Source organism: Podarcis pityusensis, assembly GCF_964106645.2.
Source record: "Podarcis pityusensis genome assembly, chromosome: W".
Classification (NCBI taxonomy): Eukaryota; Metazoa; Chordata; class Lepidosauria; order Squamata; family Lacertidae; genus Podarcis; species Podarcis pityusensis.
Window position 1 is genome coordinate 37029640 of NC_138045.1, and position 22622 is coordinate 37052261.

A 22622-nucleotide genomic window follows, 5' to 3' on the forward strand; every position below is an offset into this window, starting at 1 on the left:
GGCTCAGATGATGGCACTAAGTGCCCAAAGTTAAATCGGCACAATTATCAGACCTGGGCTGTGTGGTGTGAGAGTTTGCTGCGTCAGTTTGGAGTGTGGCATACTGTGTCTGAAGCCCCTCCAGTTCCTCTGACAGATAGATGGAGAGCCCAGAATTCGAGGGCCATAGACGTAATAGTCTTGTCCTTCTCTCTGGAGGAAATTAAAACGCTTGCTGGCAACACCACTGCACGTAAGATGTGGAATGCTTTGAAGATAGCCCATCTGCCAGTCATCCCAGCCCAGAGTTTGAATGCATCGGAGGGCCTGGCTGTTTCCCAGAGTGTGGGTGAATGCAGGGATGCCGAGGGCACCAGTTGCAGGCTGCAGGGGGAGCTGACTGTGATGTCATCCCAGGCAGCATTCCAGCCTCCAGGGGGAGCCAAGGAGTCGGCAGCTGAGAGCTCTGTTTCTCATGGGAGCCAAGGTCATCCTCACAGATACCGGAAGGCTAGAAGTAAACAGAGACAGATGCCTGCAGATGGCCAGAAGCAGAGGGAGGGTGAAGAGCCCACGCCAGTGGAAAACAAGGCTTTGTTTGCTGGCACAGCTTCACCAAAGGCTAAAGGCAAGTTTGATGGCCAGGAGCAGGGGGACAAGCAGCAAAAGCCCACGCCGGTGGAAAACAAGGTTTTGCTTGCTGCAAAGGCTGCTCCAAAGGCCAAGGCCAGGTTTATTATTGATTCGGGGTGTACCCGCCATGTATCGAAAGACCGCCATCTCTTTATCTCCTTTAAACCTCAAGAAGGTGAGATCCACCTGGCTGACGGAAAGACGTTACAAATTGCAGGAGAAGGGACTGTGAAACTGGCAAGTCTGCACACTACCATCAGAGATGTACTATATGTTCCAGGCGCTGCAGACAATTTGCTCAGTGTCCCACAGCTGACTGGGCGTGGCTTTGAGATTTCCTTCAAGAGGAGCGTTTGTGTCATCAGAAAAGGCAAAGAGGACATTTTGCATGCAAAGTTTATAGATGGATTGTTCTGTATAACTTATGATGACAATGGTGCTGTTGCTGTGTCTAATGCTGATTCTTGTTGTGTTGCACAAACTAACAAAGTTCTTCATGCAGGATGCATTCATGATGCACACAGAAGGTTTTGTCACCTTTCTTGGAAGGCACTGGCCAAGATGCCAGAGATGGTTGAGGGTTTGAACATCAAACCCTGTAAGTTTCACATGAAATGTGTATCTTGTGCAGAGAACAAGGTGAAGGTTGCTCCAAAAGGCAAGGAGTCTAGCAGGCAGGCTTCCAAACCCTACCAGCTAGTGCACGCAGACCTGGTTGGTCCACTTGCGCCCTCTTTGGGTGGAGCAAGGTACTTCATGGTTCTAATTGATTCTTTTTCCAGGTACATTCATGTGTTTATGCTCGAGCAGAAATCGCAAGCGTTTCCTAGGTTCAAGGCATTCTGTGCTTGGTTGGAGAATGTTCACGGTAAATGCATTGGTTGGTTGTTTACTGATCGGGGCGGGGAGTTCACTTCTCAGCAGTTTGAAGCTTTCCTGACTGAGAAGGGAATCCAGCATGACTTGTCAACGCCTAGATCGCCATGGATGAATGGGCTTGCGGAGCGAGCAAATCAAACGTTGCTGCAAGGACTGAAAACCTTGTTGCATGATGCCAATCTCCCTGATAAGTATTGGGGGGAAGCTCTGTCGAATTTTGTTTACACTTATAATCGCAGATTGTCATCACCTATTGGTTGTACCCCCTATGAGAAGATGTTTGGTAAGAAACCCAACATCAAACACATGAGAATCTTTGGTTCTGACATGTGGGTACACACCCCACAGAGCAACAAGCTTGGGAAGCGTGGGGCACATGGTTTGTTCATGGGGTATGAAAAAGGTGCATACAGGGTATGGATGACTGACTCTAAGTCCATTAAGTTCACAAAGAGTGTTGAGTACAATCCTAAGTGGGGGGAAAATGTGGGAATTTTCCAGAGTTACCCAGAGGAGGATGAAGGTGATGTGAAGAAAGCAGATAATGTTGGGGAAGCTGAGGAAGCTGAGGATGATGGTGATGATGATGATGATCAGAGTTCGGATTCCAGTTCAGTGGGCGGCGCTGCTGCTGATGTCAGCGACAGTGATGACACAGCAGACCACAAGAGTGCAAAGGCCTCAGTCAGACCATCTGATGCGTCTGACAATGAACTGGAAGAACCACTGTTCACCATTGGTCACGTTTCTCCTAAGATAGAGGAGATGAGTCCAGAAGGCTTGCGTCTAGTACGCAGATCTGAGAGGGCCACAAAGGGCAGACCTCCAAAGAGATTTGCTGATGAGTTTGCTAAGACAGCAACTGCTGTTCTTAGTAGCTCAGAGAAGGTGTGGGAAACTTCAAGCTTCAAAGAGGTTCAGGAGTTAACCTCTAAAGATGCTGAGCCTTGGCTAAATGCCATGAAGGCTGAAGTTGATTCCTTGAATAGGAACCAAACTTGGGAACTGGTACCGGTAGTCCCAGGAATGAGACTGGTTGGAAGCAAATGGGTCTTCAAGGCCAAGACAGACCAGAATGGCAAGGTTGTCAGACACAAAGCCAGATTGGTTGCCAGAGGTTTTTCACAGGTACCAGGACAGGATTACCACGAGACCTACTCACCCACCGTCAAATATGAGAGCATTCGGCTGATGCTCAAGATAGCTGCAGAGGAGAAACTGCATGTTTCCCATCATGACATTAATACAGCTTTTTTGTATGGGATTTTGGGGGAGGAGCTGTTTAATGCTTCCACCTGATGGGATGCAGATACAGAAGGGAATGGTCTGTAAACTGTGGAAGTCCTTATATGGTCTCAAGCAGAGTGCTAGGTGTTGGAACACAAAACTCACTGAGACATTGCTTTCTCTAGATTTTCACCAGGGCAAAGCTGATCCATGTGTGTTTGTCAAGGAGGAGGGGCAAAACAAACTGTATTGTTTATGTTTTGTTGATGATCTTCTGATGTTTTGGAAGAATCAGGCTTTCTACCAAAGCACCCTAGCTCAGCTGAAGGAGCACTTTGACATGAAGGATCTTGGTGAGGTATCCAACTATCTTTCTCTGCAGGTGGAGAGGGACCAAGCAGGTAATTTTCTGGTACACCAAACACAGAAAATTGCTGATGTATTAACCAGGTTGAATTTGGTTGATGCAAACCCAGCAGACACACCGATGGTGACAGGTTACCAGGTAGATAGTACTGCTAAAGCGTTTTCTGACACTACGCTGTACAGATGCATTCTAGGCAAGTTGAATTTCATTGCTAGATGCTCAAGACCTGACATAGCTGTAAGCACCAACTTGCTTAGCAGACATGCTAACAACCCTACTGTTCAGGATTGGAAAGCTCTGAAGCGCATAGCCCACTATTTGAAAGGGACTTTGCACTACAGGCTGAGGTTCACCAGTCAGAAGACTGGAGGTCTTGAAATCTTTGCAGATGCAAGTTTTGGAAGTGACACCACGGATGGTACAAGCACTTCTGGAGTATGCTACATGTACAACCACTGTCTGTTTGACTGGCTGTGGAGGAAGCAGACGACAGTAAGCCTAAGTTCCTGTGAAGCAGAACTCAATGCACTGCCATTTTCACTCATGGATTGTGAATGGTTGATGCAACTGTTTAAGGACATCGGCGTTTCTGTGAAATGTCCTGTACAAGTGTATCAAGACAATAGATCGTGTTTGGCTTTGCTGAACTCAGAGAGTTGCAAGCAAAGGACCAAGTACTTGCAGATTAAGCTACATCGTGCAAGAGAGTGTATTCAGAAAGGACTCATTCAGGTGTCCTACATGCCAGGAAATGAAATTCCTGCTGATCTGTTGTCTAAGGTTGTTAACAGAGAACAACTTAAGGTTTACGTACAAAGGTTGCAATTAGGTTGAACCACAGGTACTACAGGTTACACGGAAAGGGGGAGGATGTTAGGATATTTCCGTTCCACCTTAAGAGGGAGCAGGCTTTGTGAGTCACAGAGTCTGCGCATTTCCTGTTCACAGGATGTTTATGTTTCCTATTGCTTTCGTTTCTCTCTGTGTCTGGAGACACTGATGCAGGCAGTCATGTTTTTCCTTGTTCTGATCAACGCTGAATAAAACTTGTAAATAATGCGCTCCTGAGTGCGACTTCTGCTGTGCATTATCTGCTGATAAAGAGTGTGCATCGGCTCTAGAATGTTCTGGAGCTCATGTTGCTAATTGCTGATACTGCGTGTCTACGGGAGATCGATGGATCGTCCGGCAGCCGGCTTGGGGGCCATGATGGACTTTATCTCCCTGGCAGTATCCCAACACAAGATTTTCTCTCTTTTTTTGGTTATATTGTACAGTTGGAATAGTGGTAACATATGTGGACTAAAGAGTTAAAATAATAATTGAGTTATGACTTAAAATAGACATTTAAATATATATATATATTTAAGTATTGTTGGTATCTAACTCCCGAGAAGTTATTTAGAATACATGAAAACATACCAAATGTTTGTTGGAAATGTCAAGAAGATGAAGGGACATTTTCTCGTGCTTGGTGGACATGTGAAATAGCTTAAAACATGAGATACAAATACATACATTGTTTTTGAAGGTTCCTATTCAACTGTTGGGACTTACCGATATACAGAAAGCCTTTCCTGACCATAGCGCTGCAGCAGCTCCCAGCCAAGTGCTAGGAAATGTTCCCCAGCAGATGCCATGCTAGGAGGTCCTGCACCACTGGGTTTTTCAAGTATTCAGAGAAATTGTGGATTTTAGGACTTAGAAATGGGTCAGTAGCTTCATTTGGCACTTCCAGAAAAGACTGCCCCTTCAAATTCTGTTTCTGTTTAGGCTGGGTGTTCATCAGTATGCAGATGATACCCAGCTCTACCTCTCCTTCAAATCAGAACCAGTGAAGGCAGTGACGGTCCTGTGTGAGTGTCTGGAGGCGGTTGGAGGATGGATGGCGGCTAACAGATTGAGATTGAATCCTGACAAGACAGAAGTACTGTTTTGGGGGGACAGGAGGCGGGCAGGTGTGGAGGATTCCCTTTTCCTGAACGGGGTAACTGTGCCCCTGAAGGACCAGGTGCGCAGCCTGGGAGTCGTTTTGGACTCACAGCTGTCCATGGAGGCACAGGTCAAATCCGTGTCCAGGGCAACTGTTTACCAGCTCCATCTGGTACGCAGGCTGAGACCCTATCTACCCGCAGACTGTCTCTCCAGAGTGGTGCATGCTCTGGTTATCTCCCGCTTGGACTACTGCAATGCGCTCTACGTGGGGCTACCTTTGAAGGTGACCCGGAAACTACAACTAATCCAGAACGCGGCAGCCAGACTGGTGACTGGGAGCGGCCGCCGAGACCATATAACACCGGTCTTGAAAGACCTACATTGGCTCCCAGTACGTTTCCGAGCACAATTCAAAGTGTTGGTGCTGACCTTGAAAGCCCTAAACGGCCTCCGTCCAGTATATCTGAAGGAGCGTCTCCACCCCCATCTTTCTACCCGGACACTGAGGTCCAGCACCGAGGGCCTTCTGGCTGTTCCCTCACTGCGAGAAGCCAAGTTACAGGGAACCAGGCAGAGGGCCTTCTCGGTAGTGGCGCTCCCCCTGTGGAATGCCCTCCCACCAGATGTCCAAGAGAACAACAACTACCAGACTTTTAGAAGACATCTGAAGGCAGCCCTGTTTATGGAAGCTTTTAATGTTTGATGTATCACAGTATTTTAAAAAAAAATTGGAAGCCGTCCAGCCAGATGGGCGGGGTATAAATAATTTTTTATTATTTCTACCCCGCCCATCTGGCTGGGTTTCCCTAGCAACTCTGGGCGGCTTCCAGCAAAAGATTAAAAATACATTAAAACATCAGTCATTAAAAGCTTCCCTAAACAGGGCTGCCTTCAGATGTCTTCTAAATGTCATATAGTTGTTTATTTCTTTTTTTAAAAAAATGATATTTATTAAATTTTCAGAAAAAAAAGAATTACACAAAAACAAGAAAAGTAAAAACAAAAAACAGAAGTAAAAATACGAGAAAAATACAAAAAAGTACAGAATAAAAGAATAAAAAACACTTAAAGAAGAAAAAAAGAAAAATAGATCAATTTTTCCATGTCTTATATTCATATCCTTGTTTCCCTGACCTCCTCATACCTTCCTTTTTTGTATTCCAGTTCAATTAGTTAATTCAGCAATTTCTTTCCCTCTTTATTTTCTCATGATCCTTTAACTTAATATACTATGACTTTAAATTTTCACCTGTTATCAATCCTTTTTTACATACACCTTTATAGCATTTCTGCTTAAACCACCTAACTTCATTCTAACATCATTCTAACATTCATTAATTTTGCAATATTTCTGTAGATAGTCTTTAAATTTCTTCCAATCTTCTTCCACCGACTCTTCTCCCTGGTCTCGGATTCTGCCAGTCATTTCCGCCAGTTTCATGTAGTCCATCACCTTCATCTGCCATTCTTCCAGAGTGGGTAGATCTTGTGTCTTCCAATACTTTGCAATAAGTATTCTTGCTGCTGTTGTGGCATACATAAAGAAAGTTCTATCCTTCTTTAGCACCAATTGGCCGACTATGCCCAGGAGAAAGGCCTCTGGTTTCTTCAAGAAGGTATATTTAAATACCTTTTTCAATTCATTATAGATCATCTCCCAGAAAGCCTTAATCCTTGGGCACGTCCACCAAAGGTGAAAGAATGTACCTTCATTTTCTTTACATTTCCAACATTTATTATCGGGCAAATGATGCAAGCTTGACTGGGGTCATGTACCACCTGTATATCATTTTCATAATATTCAGCATAGTCAGGTTCGCCTGCCTTCAATTAAGATTTTAAGTAGTTTTTTTAGCCTTCCTGGACTCTAATTTTATAGTTTTAATGATTTATTGGCTGACTTATCACCTCACCACTGCTCCTGTTTTTCTTAGCTATCGTTTTATTGTTTTACGGTTTTACTGGCGACATTGATAAACTGCTGGTTCTCTAAATGCCTCGCTGAAGAGAGGGGCAACGAAACACCTCTCCAAGCGCAACTATAATAAAGGGAGAGGAAGAGAGAGGAAGAGAGGAAGAGAGAGTACTGAGCTCTACTTACATTTCGGGATTCCACGCAGTTGGTGGGGTACAGCGGGGGCAGTAAATTAATGTTATCATCACCGGAGGGCTTTCAACGCCGTCGGGGAGTATCACTACATAGTCTCTTCGGCAAGTAAGATGGCGGTTCAAGCCAGATTGGATTACATCGCCCTCCTCCCCTCAACGTTTCATCTGCCACGGTCGTTGTAAGTAATGCCGCTGTAAAAATCTATTTTATCTATCCCCCTCTATCTCTGACCGCTAGATTGTGAACTGTCGGAAAGTCTGGCACGCAGTGGACCACAGCCACTTCTAATTAATTAACTAGACGTGGAGCTTCTGGGGAGAGCGTTATTTAACGAGAGGAGTGCTAATTCCAGCTTGTCTAACTGGGACTAAGTGGTGCTATCTTCACATCCACATATCCCACATAGCTCCATATACTCTACGGAGATGGTGCTCACCAGACAGAAATGTAAAGTTCTGGGGATCTCTCCAACGCAGAGGGTTGAATCTCCATCTGTAACCTCGCAGACGAAAAGTTCGCATTATTTTAAGCCTAAAACAAAAACGCCCATAGGCTCCGAGTCCCCACTTCTCCACGATTGGTCTATTGACCGAACATGGTATGGGAAGGCACCTGATATTGATGAGGAGAGAGAGGGGATCAGTCTGGCAATGGAGATGGCTCAGATAGTCTCCCAATCTAGTGCTACCGACACTCCCGTAGAACATGATCAAGAACGAAATTTGAAACGTCTGGAAGGCACACTAGATGGATCAGTCAATGCAGCCAGCCCCAGCGAAAAGGCTAGGATGGAATCCTCAAGTGCAACGAGAACAGAGGAAAATCCAAGTCAGCTAAAAGGAGCCTGCTGGGACACAGATAGCAATACCTGTATCCTGATTGGGCTTTTCAATGAAATGATGAAAGAATGCCAAATGCACATAAGTAAAGAATTAGGACCAATTAGGAACTTTCTTACGGAATGTGTGGGTTTGCTAGTAAGCCTGACAGAGCTCATCAGGAGGGGAGCAATCTCACACACCCCCACTCCAGCAGCTGAAATTCCAACAGAGCCCAGTATCTCAGAGAAGGTCCCAGAGAGAGCCACTCCCATGTTTACCAACAGTCGAGTCACACACTCCTCACCTAAAAAGAAGCATCGCCTCCAAAGAATACTCCCACTTCACAAGAAGAAGTCTAAAAACATAAAAGTGGGAAGGCGGACTAAGAGTCATACACGAACTAAGAAATTGAATTTTTCTAAGTTATTCAAGCTCCTGGAGAATCCCACAATAAAGGAATCAAATACAAAGAATACTAAACCCGTAACCCCAAAACAGAGCATTATCCAGCAACCCAAAGTGACAAGTGCATCACAATCCCCTAGCCCTCAACCAACGAAAGATCGGAACGAACAAATAGATAAAGATCGGCAAACCTCCTCTGCTACTGTGGTGACTAACACCCCCATTCGCAACAAGATAACTCAGAACAACCAAACGCTGATCCTCAACAGAAGCAGATTGGTTATTTGCCCTATGTACAACCGTACAGAATTACATTCACTGGACCAACAAAGAACGTATATATTTTAAAAAATTGACTTAGTACTCAGAGGCCTCCTATTACAAGGTAACGTTATCAATGCAGATTTTCTCCCAAATGACAATAAGTATAATCGAGTGATGCTGACATTTAAAGATGACTCGACCGCAAAACAAATATTATTTAATAAGGAAAAGCTGCATAGGGTAGGCCTGACAGTGACTCGCCTATTCGAAGTGCCCGGCCCCCCCTCGCATCTCATCAAATTAAATAAGAAAGACATCTATTCAAAAGTGGTGGAAAACAATAAAGCTGAATATCAGAATAACCACCAGTCGCCTCACGAACTGGGCACCCCCCCCCACAACTTCTCCTTTGAAGAAAATACCTTAATTAGCCAATTCTGGACATTCCCACCTTTAATACAAGCTGAAATCCTAGAAAGATTAAAAACGCTAAGAAACAAGCTGGCTGGGAAAGACTTACATAAGGAAACTAAGGTGGACGTCCAAAGAAAGAGCAAGAGCCCTTCCAAAATAATCATCTCACAAGAACCCGATTCAGCGGCTCGTCGACCACGTAACCTTCAGATAAAGGCAGAGATTAATCTACCTGCAATCAAGAAAGTACAACTTACAAAGGAGAACAATGCACCGCTCCCTATAAGGAAAAACATGCCCAAGGAAACCTCACCAGGCTTTTGGTCCAAAATGAGATACTTAGATGAAGCGGAATTAGGCTACAACCAGGTAGAATACCCCCAGGGGGAAGCCTTGTATAGCAAAGGCCCAGTGTCTACCAATGTGAGCACTCTACATTTACCATCTGACACCATAGAACTCCTGGGCAGCTCTCCATGCAAGGATGACAGACGGCTGCCACGTAGAATGGTAAACTCCAACAGTACCTTGGAAGATAATTGACAAGGAGTGGATTTTGGTAAAGCCAACCTTAGCTTTTTATCATGGAATATCGCAGGATGGCAAAAAAAGGCAGCTGACCCATCCTTTGTTAAATTTATCCAAGGCTACGACATAGTATTTTTACAGGAGATATGGCTCACAGGAGACCTAGAAGTTAACGGCTTTTCCTCAATGTCCCTCACAGGTTCCCCAAGCACTAAAGGGGGGAGAGTCAAGGGTGGCCTAGGCATTTTAATATCTACAAGGTTGAGGGCGTCCTTAGTAAAGCTAGAGGCACTGAAACACCTGGCTATGGCCTTACTAGTGAAAAGTAGATTCTTCACCCTGCTACTGATTAATGTATATCTTCCCCCCCAAAGAGGCAAGCAGCTGATTAAAAACACCTGGCATGGGCTGGAAACATACATTGATGGTTTGATGACTCAAACCCCTGCAGCTTCAGTGATAGTGGCTGGTGATCTTAATGCCAGAATTGGCCAGTCTGACGAAGCACTATATGCACACTTCCACGACTCGCCACCTATTGTGGAAGAAAACCACCTTATACCCACCAGACTCTCAAAAGACAAGGGATGTAATTATGCAGGTTTGTGCCTATTGCGGCTTTCTAACAAGCTGGACCTGGTCATACTAAATGGGCGCAAGAATGGGGAGACCTGTGGGGAATTTACTTTTATATCAAATGCAGGAGCTTCCACTATCGACTATGTTATGGTATCATTTAATCTCCTAAATAGAGCCCTTGAGTGCAAAGTGGAGGAGAGGGTTGATAGTGATCATTTACCGCTCTGCCTCCTCCTGGATGCAAGAAAAGACTTATTTTGCAATGATAAACTTGAAGCCCCCAGGTCCTCCAACATGGAGTTGAGATACTCACGTATTAGATGGTCCGAAAAGCTGAATGCCGAAACATCTGAAAGGCTATACTCGGACACATTCCTCATGAGAAGAGATAATCTCTTAAACCCACCATGTTCTGAATCTAGAATAATCTTGTTCCAGGAGCTGATCTCACTTTTGCAACCCCACCTGATCCAAAAAAAGACATCGCGCCAACCTATATTCCCCAACAAATCCAAACCCTGGTTTGATCAGGAATGTATTGCTACAAAGCGTTTTTTGCTGGATAAGTACAGGAATTACAAATCAGCGAACTTACCCTTGCTTCCCGCGGAATGGTTCGAAGCCAAACGTAAATATAAAGATCTGATTAAAAATAAAAAGCCTCAGGCCCAAAGGGGGGAGTGGCAACGTTTATTAGAGGCCTCTCGAAGGAAAGACTCAGCCACCTTTTGGAAAATAGTCGCGAAAAGTTGGCAAGACTCCCCGATTGAAATTGATTATACTATACCAGTTGGGATTTGGGAGGCTTACTTTCTATCTTTATATACATCAAATCAACATCTGCAGGCCCTGCCCCCAGCTCCGAGTGATATTGGCGCCGAATGGCCCCCAGTAGCAACTGAAGAGATCTATAGGCTCATCCAATCCCTTAAACCTGGAAAAGCACCCGGCATAGACAACATTACACCGGAACTCCTTAAGGCTAATGTTGAATGGTGGGCCCCTGTGCTAGCTGCCCTATTTACCAGCATAGGCCAATCGGCCACTATCCCTGAGGATTGGGGATTAGCAATCATCATCCCTTTATTCAAGAAAGGGAGCCGATCAGACCCGGCTAATTACAGGCCAATTAGCCTCCTAAGTATCATTAGCAAATTGTACGCTGCCCACCTATGCGGCAAATTAGTGGACTGGTTGGAACAAGACCACATTCTTTCAGAAGCACAGGCTGGTTTTAGGGCAAATCGGTCAACCTTAGACCAGGGCCTTGTTCTCCAACATCTTGCGGAGAAATATACATCAAGAAAAGGAGGTTCCCTATACGTGGCCTTTATAGATTTCAAATCTGCTTTTGATTTAATACCGAGGGACAGGCTTTGGGGAAAGCTAAGCGCCGCAAATATAAACAAACGCCTACTGTATCTCACCCACAGTCTATATGAAAATACACGGATCCGGGTAAGGTGTGACCGACAGGGCCACCTATCCAAGGAAATCCAAATCCATCAGGGGGTCAGGCAAGGGTGTGTCCTTGCGCCTACTTTATTTAACTTCTATATCAACTCGCTAGTAGGAAATATGGAGAAAGAAAATGCCCATCCCCCCAAATTGGCTGGTACGCCCCTCCTGGTCCTTTTATATGCGGATGACACAGTTTTAATTTCTTTTTCTTGTGTTGGATTAAGAAAACTTTTGAGATCTTTCACCAAATACTGCAGCATCGAACAATTAACAATTAACTACAACAAATCCAAAGTTATGGTGTTCTCCAAAAAAAGGAGGAGGCACAAATGGAGAATAGACAACCGCTTAATAGAACAGGTAGCAACCTTTAAATACCTGGGTGTAACCTTCCAGGAAAGGGGCTCCTGGCGCTTTCAGATTAATAATACTATTGCAAATGCAGAAAGATCTACCAAAGCGTTAATAAGATTCTTCTATGGGAAAGGAGGCCAGTACATACCGGCAGCCTCCCAGGTCTTTGCTGCCAAAATACTACCACAATTGTTATATGGATCCCAGATCTGCAGTTTTAAAAACCTTACTCTCTTAGAGGCATTTCAAACTAAGTTTTTCCGCTGCCTGCTGGGGATCCCCTCTTGCGTATCCAACATAGCGGTCCGTTTGGAGGTTGGGCAAATTCCTATCAGTACCCGGATATGGATATTGAAGATCCATTACTGGCTAAAGCTTATTTTCTTCCCGGTTGGGCTGGCACCTTTGACCTTATTGGATACCTACCAATCCAGATGGAAAGCTACACTGCTGGAAAAGCTTAAAGGCTTGGGGATCCCACAGCAGACCCTGATAGCGACAGGCTTCGAGAAAGCTAGGACTGCAATTCGCCAGCGTATCTGGGACGTAGAATTACAATGCCACATGAGTGAAATGATCAAACATCCTGCAATAAGGGACTATGGGAGAGGTTTTTCTCCAGCTAACTATCTGTCAGGTCTTCAGGTACCCAAATACAGACGGTCTTTTACCCTCGCCAGATTCAACGTTCTCCCTTCTGCCTTACTTCAGGGCAGATTTGAGGGTAAACCATACACAGCGCGGGTCTGCCCCTGTGGCTCGTTGGAGGTTGAGACTGCTTCACATGTACTGTTACGTTGTCGTCTTTATGAGGATATACGTTTGACTTTTATTGCACCTGTTTTGTGGAAGTCCAGGAAAGAGTCTGAACACCATAGTTTGGAACCACTGCTAGAGGACAAGAATCCCAAGACTACATTAAATGTAGCCAAATTCTGTGCGGCTGCAATTAGTCGCAGGAAGCAAGTGGTATCCCATGGTGACCAAACCCCCAAATGTTAATTGCAGGGGGCATGCTAATAATTAATTTTAATTTTTTTATATTTAAATGCTTGTTATACTCATATTGTCCTCTGTATTTTTGATATATATATATATATTAATGATCTGTGATGTTGTGTGTGTTGGCGCTGGTCTGTGACCGTATTAATAAATTCATTCATTCATTCATCATTTTCATAATATTCTCTCTTAAGGCATTGCATGCCGTAAAGTTCATACCTGTGGTCCATAACTGTTCCCAGCCAGCCATCATTATGTTATTTCCAACATCTTGTGCCCATTTAATCATAGCAGATTTCACTGTTTCATCCTGAGTATTCCATTTCAACAGCAAGTTATACATCTTTGACAAAATCTTAGTTTTGGGTTCTAACAGTTCTGTTTCTAATTTTGATTTTTCCATCTGGAAGCCAATTTTCTTGTCCAAATTATATGCCTCCATTATCTGATAATAATGAAGCCAGTCTCGCACATTGTTTTTTAATTTCTCAAAACTCTGCAGTTTCAGTCTATCTCCATCTTGTTCCAAAATTTCCCAATATTTCGGCCATTTGACCTCCATATTGAGCTTTTTCTGAGCTTTCGCTTCCATCGGTGACAGCCACCTTGGGGTTTTGTTTTCCAATAAGTCCTTATATCTTATCCAAACATTAAACAATGCTTTCCTGACAATATGGTTTTTGAATGCTTTATGTGCTTTGACCTTATCATACCACAGATATGCATGCCATCCAAATACATTGTTAAAACCTTCTAAGTCCAAAATGTCAGTGTTTTCAAGAAGCAGCCATTCTTTCAACCAGCAAAAAGCTGCTGATTCATAAGAAAGTTTAAGGTCTGGCAGGGCAAATCCACCTCTTTCCTTTGCATCTGTTAGTATTTTAAATTTTATTCTAGGCTTCTTGCCCTGCCAGACAAATCTAGAAATATCTCTCTGCCACCTCTTGAAACAGTCCATTTTGTCCACAATTTGCAATGTTTGAAACAAAAACAACATTCTAGGCAATACATTCATTTTTATCGCAGCAATATGACCCAGCAGTGAAAGCTTCAAATTTGACCAAATTTCTAAATCTTTTTTCACTTCGGCCCAGCATTTTTCATAGTTGTCTTTAAATAAATTCCCATTTTTTGCTGTCATGTTAATCCCCAGGTATTTAACTTTCTTAACCACTGTTAAACCTGTCTCATTCTGAAACCTCTCTCTCTCAATCGGTGTTAAGTTTTTCTCTAAAACCTTGGTTTTTAACTTATTCAGTTTGAATCCTGCAACCTGACCAAATTCTTGAATCAGTTCTAAAACCCTTTTGGTACTAGATTCTGGCTCCTGTAACGTCAATACTAAGTCATCTGCGAATGCTCTCAATTCGTACTGTTTGGCTCCGACTTGTATACCTGTAACCAACCGGTCCCTTCTAATCATATTCAGCAAAACCTCCAGGACCGATATAAAAAGCAATGGGGAGATTGGGCAACCTTGTTGTGTCCCTTTTTCTATCTTAAATTCTTCCGTCACCACATTATTTACAATTAATTTAGCCTTTTGTTCAGAATATATTGCACTTATACCGTTTTCAAAGCCTTGGCCTACCCCCATACCCTGTAAGTTCTTCTTCATAAAACTCCAAGAAATGTTGTCAAAAGCTTTCTCCGCGTCCACAAATATTAAAACTGCCTTAGTATTTATATTCACTTGTAATTTTTCTAAAATATTGATTATGTTTCTCACATTATCAGATAGATGTCTACCCGGGAGAAAGCATGCTTGGTCCTTATGTATCTCTTCCACTAACACTCTTTTTAGTCTTTTAGCCAAGATGTCTGCAAAAATTTTATAATCCACACCGAGCAGTGATATGGGACGGTAGTTCTTAAGCTGCGTCTTTTCAGTCTCTGTTTTCGGTACAAGTGTGATATACGCTTCTTTCCATGACTCTGGTGCCCTTTTCCCATCCATTATTTCGTTACAGACTTCTTTTAAAGGTTGTACTAACCATTCTTTTAAAGATCTGTAGTATCTAGAAGTCAGTCCATCCGGTCCTGTAGATTTACCCAGTTGCATATTCTGAATGGCACCTTCTATCGCCTGTTCAGTTATTTTATAGTTCAACATTAATTTATTTTCTTGAGAGATTTTTTGTAATCCATTTGTTTTCAAAAATCGGTCTACGTCAATTTCTTTCTGTGGCCCTTGTGTATATAGTTGTTTGAAGTACCTCTGGAAACAATTTCTAATCTCGGCTGGGTTCTGTATATTCCTTCCTTCCACTTCTAGATTTGTAACTGTATTTAATTTTTGTCTTCTTTTCATTTGCCAAGCCAACAATTTCCCACATTTATTAGCCGACTCAAATGTCTTTTGTCTCATTTGTTTAATTTTCCATTCTATCTCCTGATTCATCATTTTCATGTATTGTACTTGATGTAACTTTATTTCTCTCAAAATCTCTTGCGACTTCGGTTTTGCTCTCAATTTCTTTTCACTTTCCTTTATTTTCTCCAAAATTTTATCCTTCTTCTCATTTTGGATTCTCTTCTTTAATGCGTTCTGTTGTATCAAGAACCCTCTCATAACAGCTTTGCTTGCGTCCCAGATTACTCTTTTTTCCACATTGGTATTCATATTTATCTCAAAATAATCTCTCAAGGTTTTTTGGGCCTTCTTAAACACTTCTTCATCTCTGAATAAGGTGTCATTCATCCTCCATCTGAAGGAACCAGTTGGTGTTAGTTTCATCTCCATCTTCACAGCATTATGGTCGGAGCAGGTTTTTGGGCAGATTTCCACTTTTCTTGTCTTTGGTGCCATTCCTCTAGTTACCCATATTTGGTCAATTCTTGTCCATGTCAGTTTGGCTTCAGAGAAGAAGGTTCCCTCTCTGGCCAAGGGATTCTTTGTTCTCCAAATATCAACTAAGTCCAAGTTGTCTGTCATCTCAAAAAAAGTTTTCGGTAGTCTGCCGTCCTTAGTGACTACCTGTCTTTGTGCCTTGTCCATGTGTGTAGATACCACTCCATTCATGTCTCCCATCAAGATCACATTATAATCCAAATAGTCCATCAAGGTCTCATGCAACTTTTTAAAAAATTCAGATTTCCCCTCATTTGGTGCATAAACTCCTACTATCAAAAATTTCTCTCCTTGTGTTTGAATTTCAATTGCCACAAATCTTCCTTGGTCATCTTTGAAGATAAATTTCGGTAATAGTCTCTCCTTTGCATAAATCACTACCCCTCTTTTTTTAACCTTGTCCGATGAAATAAACTCCTGACCCAGTCTTTTATTAATCAGTAGTTTCCTGTGTAGCCTTGTTACATGTGTTTCTTGTAGACAAATCAAGTCCAATTCTTCCTTTTTTAATAAATGAAACACAGATTTCCTTTTCTGAGGGGAGTTCAAACCATTACAATTCCAGCTTAATAGTTGCAGAGCCATGATGTAGTTACTTTGCTTCTCCTCCAACTGCACCCAGTGCCTGTTCCTGATCTGTCGGTGGTATCACCTTCTCCAGGCGGTCTTTTAGTTCAGGAGGTTAACTTGGTATGTCTAAAGTTTCACTTACAAGTGCTCTTAACTCTTCTGCAGCTTCCTTCTGCAGGTCTTCTCCGTGGTCTCTCCAAAATCTATCTTTGTCGTCCTCTGATCTTATTTTTATCTTCTTCCCTTTGTAACTAAAGGATAGGCCTTGGGGGAATTCCCACCTAAAGATGATTCCGTTGCTTCTCAACAGGGCAACCAAATCTCTATAATTGGACCTAAGGTCCAAAAGATGCTTCGGAATGTCCTTAAATATCTCCACTTTTGACTGGTGTATTTCCAAAGTCTTCTGGAAGTGCAGACTCAAGATTTTGTCTCTCTCCTCTTTTGTTCGGAGGGTGATCAAACAGTCTCTCACCCTGTTCTTCCTCCCTCCTTTTCCAAGCCTGAAGGCACTCACTATCTTGAAACTATCCTTCTCCAAATCTGGGTTCCAAAAGTCTGCAAATTCCCGCGTAAGAAAATCAGTCAAGTTGTCTTTCTCAAGTTCGGGTACGGCCCTGATCCTTAAATTCGTTTGCTTCTCCTTCAACTCAATCATAGACAATATTGTCCTGTGGTCTTCAAGTTGTCTGTGTATCGGTGGTATCTTCTCTTTTACAGCAGTGGCTGTAGCAGTTGCTATTTCCTTTGCCTCTTCAGCTGTCTTTCGTGTCGAGGTAGATTCCTGTAGTAATTTCTGAATAGTTTCTGTGTTGGTATTTACCTTCTGTCCCAAATTATTAATATTTGTAGTGTTTTGGTCAATTTTGCCCGATGCTTTGGCTACTTGTTTACTTATTCTTTCCAAAGATTCGTTGATTTTACCTAGTGCCTGAGCCAAAGCATCTTCAGCTGCCATTCCTTTGGGTTTAGGTTGTGCCGATGAGGCTACTGTTGGTAATCCAGAAGGGCCAGATGTCAATGCTCTTCGCTGCAGCCCACCGTCTGTGCGAAATAGTCTGCCAGACCTCGTTGTTTTTTCCTGTAACAAATCTATCTTCTCCTTTCCATCTGCCATAACCCTCAAGATAAAACCCAAGGTCAGTCTCACGATCAGAATTTGTTTTGAAGTGGAAAATTCCCCTGGCCCAGCTGCTATTGTAACAATTTCAAACTTCCTCTAGGGGGACACAGTAGCAATCAAAAAGTCTTAGAGTAATTAACCTTTTTCCTTTAGCCCCCCAATTCACAAAAGGGTGACAGTTTCAATCTCAATTGTTTACAGTTACTTTAAAACCAGGAGAAGCCAGCCAGAAATATTGTATCTTACTTGTATCTCAGATGCAGAGTTAACTGTCACAAAGTACTTTCAGCAGCAGCGCATTTCACAATACGGCATTCTAACTGTTCACTGGCAACCCGTTCCCAGGTTTGAGCGGTGGATTTTAGCTTCTTTTTCTCTTTTTTTTTTTGCAGGGAAATACAGTTCAGACCTTCCCCCCCTCCTCCCCTGCAATCAAGGGGGGGGGGATCACTTAATTTGATGTTAGAATTATAATCCTTTTCCAACATCTTTCGAGGTTTCCGCTTACAAGTTCATTGCTTTACTCCATTTACAAAGAACGGAAGGCAGACTTCCTGTTTATGCCTCTCCGCTTCGGTACCAAATTAATTCTTAGTTCCTTTGTTTCCGAAATTAGCCTACTCACGGATCGTTGTTTTGCAACCAGATTGTCCCAGGAAAAAGGCAGCGCTCTCCGGTAACGGCTGTGTGGCTTCGCTCCACGGAAGAAGCAGTTGACTCACAGCACCGCGCCACTTCCCCGCTCCGCTCCAGAACCCGTAATCGGGCTCCTTTGCAAGTTGGGGGGGCGCAAAAGGTGCCCGCCGAGTCCCACGGTCACAGGCTTCACCCGCCTGTGATTTTTGAAGGGTCCCCGCTTCGCCGTAGCGGTGCAGACCCAATTTCTGCAGAGCCGGTTCCCTCCAAGTCAGAGGGAATCCGCCATTACCGATGGCGCCACCCCGGAAGTCCGACAGTTGTTTATTTTTATATAGTTGTTTATTTCTTTGGCATCTGGTGGGAGGGCGTTCCACAGGACGGGCGCCACTACCGAGAAGCCCTCTGCCTGGTTCCCTGTAACTTCGCTTCTCGCAATGAGGGAACCACCAGAAGGCCCTCAGCGCTGGACCTCAGTGTCTGGGCTGACCAATGGGGCTGTATTGAAGCACAATAGGGGGTGGCGTAAGGACTTCGCACAGATGATCGATGGTCAAGAAAAGGCAACCTTTGTGCTGTTTTATGTCAGGAGTTGGGAATTCTAGAAGTAGTACTCCTTTTTGCGCATTCTTACTTCCTGTACTGCTTGAATGGAAGAGGAAAACTTCACTTACTAATTAATTATGTTAAGCGAGGCAAATGTTAGGTCAGGAAGCTCAACGCAATATACCTGAAGGAGCATCTCCACCCCCATCCTTCAGCCCAGAGGTCCTCCTCCGAGGGTCTTCTGGTGGTTCCCTCCCCGCGAGAAGTGAGGTTGCAGGGAACCAGGCAGAGGGAGGGCCTTCTCGGTGGTGGCAGCCTCTCTGTGGAACGCCCTCCCTACAGGTGACAAGGAGATGAGCAACTATCAAACCTCTGGAAGGCAGCCCTTTATAGGGAGGCTTTGAATGTTTGTTGTTTTATTATGCTTTAATATGTGTTGGAAGCTGCCCAGAGAGGCTGGGGAAACCCAGTGAGGTGGGTGGGGTACAAATGACACAAATACATTTATAGCCCCCATTTCCTGCAAGGAGGTCCAGTTGGTGTGCAGAGTTCTCCCCCCCCCCCCATTTTATCCTCACAACAACCCTTTGAGGTAGGTTAGGCTGAGCGTGAGTGCCTGGCCCAGGGTCACCCAGTGAGCTTCAGGGCTGAGTTTGAATGCCTGCCCCCAGCATTCCTCCTCTGCAAGGCCTGCCTCCTCCCATGGCAAAGTCTGCTCACACACTCTCAAGCCCCCATGGATGGCTGAGGCAGGTAAGGTTGTCTGTGTTGGAGGAGGGCAGGAGCAGGCAAGGTGAGCCATGCCCCCAAAGGAGGCAGCTGCAGCAGCCCCCTCCTCCTGCTGCCCTCCAGGAACAGGGCGGGGAGGGACCAGCCCCCAGGAAGGACATGTTTGCCTCCCTCTGCAGTGCTCACAACAAGAGGGGAATGAGGCCACCCAGGCCCTCTGGAGCACAGAAGGGCTCACCATCCTTGACTTTCCCCCTTCAACTGCCTTTTTACCCAATCCCTCATTTTGAGGAAGTCTCCTCTTTTGAAGTCAAATGTGACTGTTCTGGATTTCCTTAGCAATTGTCCACTTCCATACTGTGTATGTTGAATTTGATAGCACTGTGGTCACTGTTCCCATTTGATTCAACCACACCTACATCTTGTCAGTTGAGAGCATCAGGCAGAGCACCCAGCACCTACCGAATCCTTTTTTTATTCCAGCAGGTCTTTTTAACGGAAGTCTGATGTCATCCATGTTAACTTTTCCTGCAATGTATTTCTCGTGTGTCACTTCAGAGATGATTCTAGTCAAGTGGTGTATAAGCTGTTTAAATAGTAAATAGTTGAATGCAATTTTAAAAATAATAATTGTATAACAAGGGGGAAAGCATACTTGTATCTGACCATATCTTAATGGGCACAGACTTTGATAAATAGCATCCTAGCCATAGGCTAATTTTGTGGAGTTTAAAGCTAAGCATACAAGTTCTCAAAGCATGCTTTGAAATCCATATGAACTCTAGTATGCTGTCGGGGGAAGAGGGAGGGGGAAGAGGAAGGATGTGATTGGCTGAAATGAAGTCTGATCCTGTACAGATAAATCACTAGTGGAAGCGCCAACAGAAACGTGTACATATTCCACACGATCATGAGGAAGCCTGAATCTGGGCAGGACCTTGTCTCTTTGCCTGTCATTTGTGGCTACTCCACCCAGGTCTGAGACACCTTCCGGAGTGAAACAGTGATGGGGGGGGCGGGGGAGGCAAGAGGAAGGAGCCGTCTAAACCCCTCTGCGGGTACATTGAAAACAGACTCCTTTTGTCTGAATCTTCCCCGCGCAAAGATGGGTCTGTATGCATTTTGAGCAGAGGAGGAGGGTCTGTGGAACTGCCCACCACTGTGGTGTACAGTTCCCAGGATAGGTAAAGATCATTCAACAGTTTTCAAATCGAAAAACGGTGTTTCATTTTGAGACCCTTTGTAACACCATCTAGTTCATTTAACCACAACCTACGACCCTTGAGGTTTTTACTGAAGCAAAAGGATTGATTCCATCCCTGTATCAAACAGCTGTGATTTGAGGATCGTCTGTTTCATAGCAGCTTCTGTGCCCCTTGCCTCTGCTGCATTTGGCATGGAATTGCCGGTGATTTCCCCAGGAGTAAAAAGGCCCTCTTCTGTTTCTTTTCATTTTTATGTTTTCAAAATGCTTGATATCTGACACTGATTTCTGTATATTGTGTTTTCTTTGTTTTTCAAGCTTTCATAAAAAATAGCCTTTGAAACCAGCTGGTACAGTGGTCAGAAGACTTGCCTTCGTGTCCACAGAATGGAGAAGAAAAGTTCGCCCAACGAATCCCTGGGTGCGACCCCAGAGACCTCCGGCTCCCACCTGGCTGAGCCTTCTCATTGCCAGCTCACTTTGATGCCCTCTGTTCCCAGAGATACCACTGGAAGAGCTGCTTCCCTTAGCCAGGAAGAGTCGGGGTCCCAGCAGCCTTCCCAGCAGGCCTCCCACATTTCCTCCTCCTTGGGCAGTGCTCCATTGCAGGTCCCCGAGCAGCTTTCCGAAGAAAGGCCCCATGGCACTGGCCAAAGTGCTTCCCTCCCATCTCTGGATGAGGTTTCTTCTTCCCAGTGCACCACCCAGGGAATGGGTCACCAGCATGCAGCAACGTTCTCTAGCCTGCAGTCTGGGAGTAGGAAAAGTATGATCAGCTTTGAGGGCATCTCCTTTGAGAGTGCTCTCCAGGGGACCCAGGCTGTTTCCTCTACCTCTAAGTCTCCAGACGGGTCTGTCCCAGCTCCGAGCACAGCTGATCTGGCTAAAGGCGGCCAGGGGCGAAAAATGTTGGTCAGAAGTGAAAAAAGATTTAGAAATTTGGTCAAATTTGAAGCTTTCACTGCTAGGCCGTATTGCTGCGATAAAAATGAATGTATTGCCTAGAATGTTGTTTTTGTTTCAAACTTTGCAGATCGTGGACAAAATGGATTGTTTCAAGAGGTGGCAGAAAGATATTTCTAAATTTGTCTGGCAGGGCAAGAAACCCAGAATAAAATTTAAAATACTAACGGATGCAAAGGAAAGAGGTGGATTTGCCCTGCCAGACCTCAAACTGTACTATGAATCAGCAGCTTTTTGCTGGTTGAAAGAATGGCTACTTCTTGAAAACACTGACATTTTGGACCTAGAAGGTTTTAATAATGTATTTGGATGGCATGCATATTTATGGTATAATAAGGTCAAAGCACATAAAGCATTTAAAAACCACATTGTCAGGAAAGCGCTGTTTAATGTTTGGATAAGATATAAGGATTTGCTAGAAAATAAAACCCCAAGGTGGCTGTCACCAATGGAAGCGAAAGCCTTGAAAAAGCTCAATATGGAGGTCAAATGGCCGAAATATTGGGAAATTTTGGAACAAGACGGAGATAGACTGAAATTGCAGAGTTTTGAAAAACTAAAAAACAAAGTGCGAGACTAGCTTCATTATTATCAGATAATGGAGGTATTTAAATTGGACAGGAAAATTGGCTTCCAGGTGGAAAGATCCAAATTAGAAACAGAATTGTTAGAACCCAAGACTAAGAATTTGTCAAGAATGTATAACTTGCTGCTGAAATGGAATACTCAAGATGAAACGGTAAAATCGGCTATGATTAAATGGGCACAGGACGTTGGACATAACATTATGTTTGCTGACTGGGAACAGTTATGGACCACAGGTATGAAATTTACGGCATGTAATGCCTTAAGAGAGAATATCATGAAAATGATATACAGGTGGTACATAACCCCAGTCAAGCTTGCGAAAATCTATCACTTGCCCGATAACAAATGTTGGAAATGTAGGACTTCCGGGTTGGCGCCATCACCGAATGGCGGACTCCCTCCGAGCTCCGGAGGGAGCCTGCTCGGCAGGGCTGGGTCCTACCGCACCGGCGAT

At 44.1% G+C, this 22622-nt stretch overlaps 1 protein-coding gene across 1 annotated transcript in view; it reads left to right on the forward strand.

Annotated features, from left to right (window-relative positions):
- The first annotated feature begins 231 nt into the window (after positions 1–231).
- LOC308467718 (uncharacterized protein) overlaps positions 232–22622 on the forward strand; it is an 88479-nt gene continuing 66088 nt past the window's right edge. The window contains exon 1 of the mRNA XM_080989415.1: positions 232–286. Within this exon, the coding sequence (XP_080845541.1) occupies positions 238–286 (49 nt within the window). The 5' untranslated portion in view covers positions 232–237. The remainder of the gene's footprint in view (positions 287–22622) is intronic.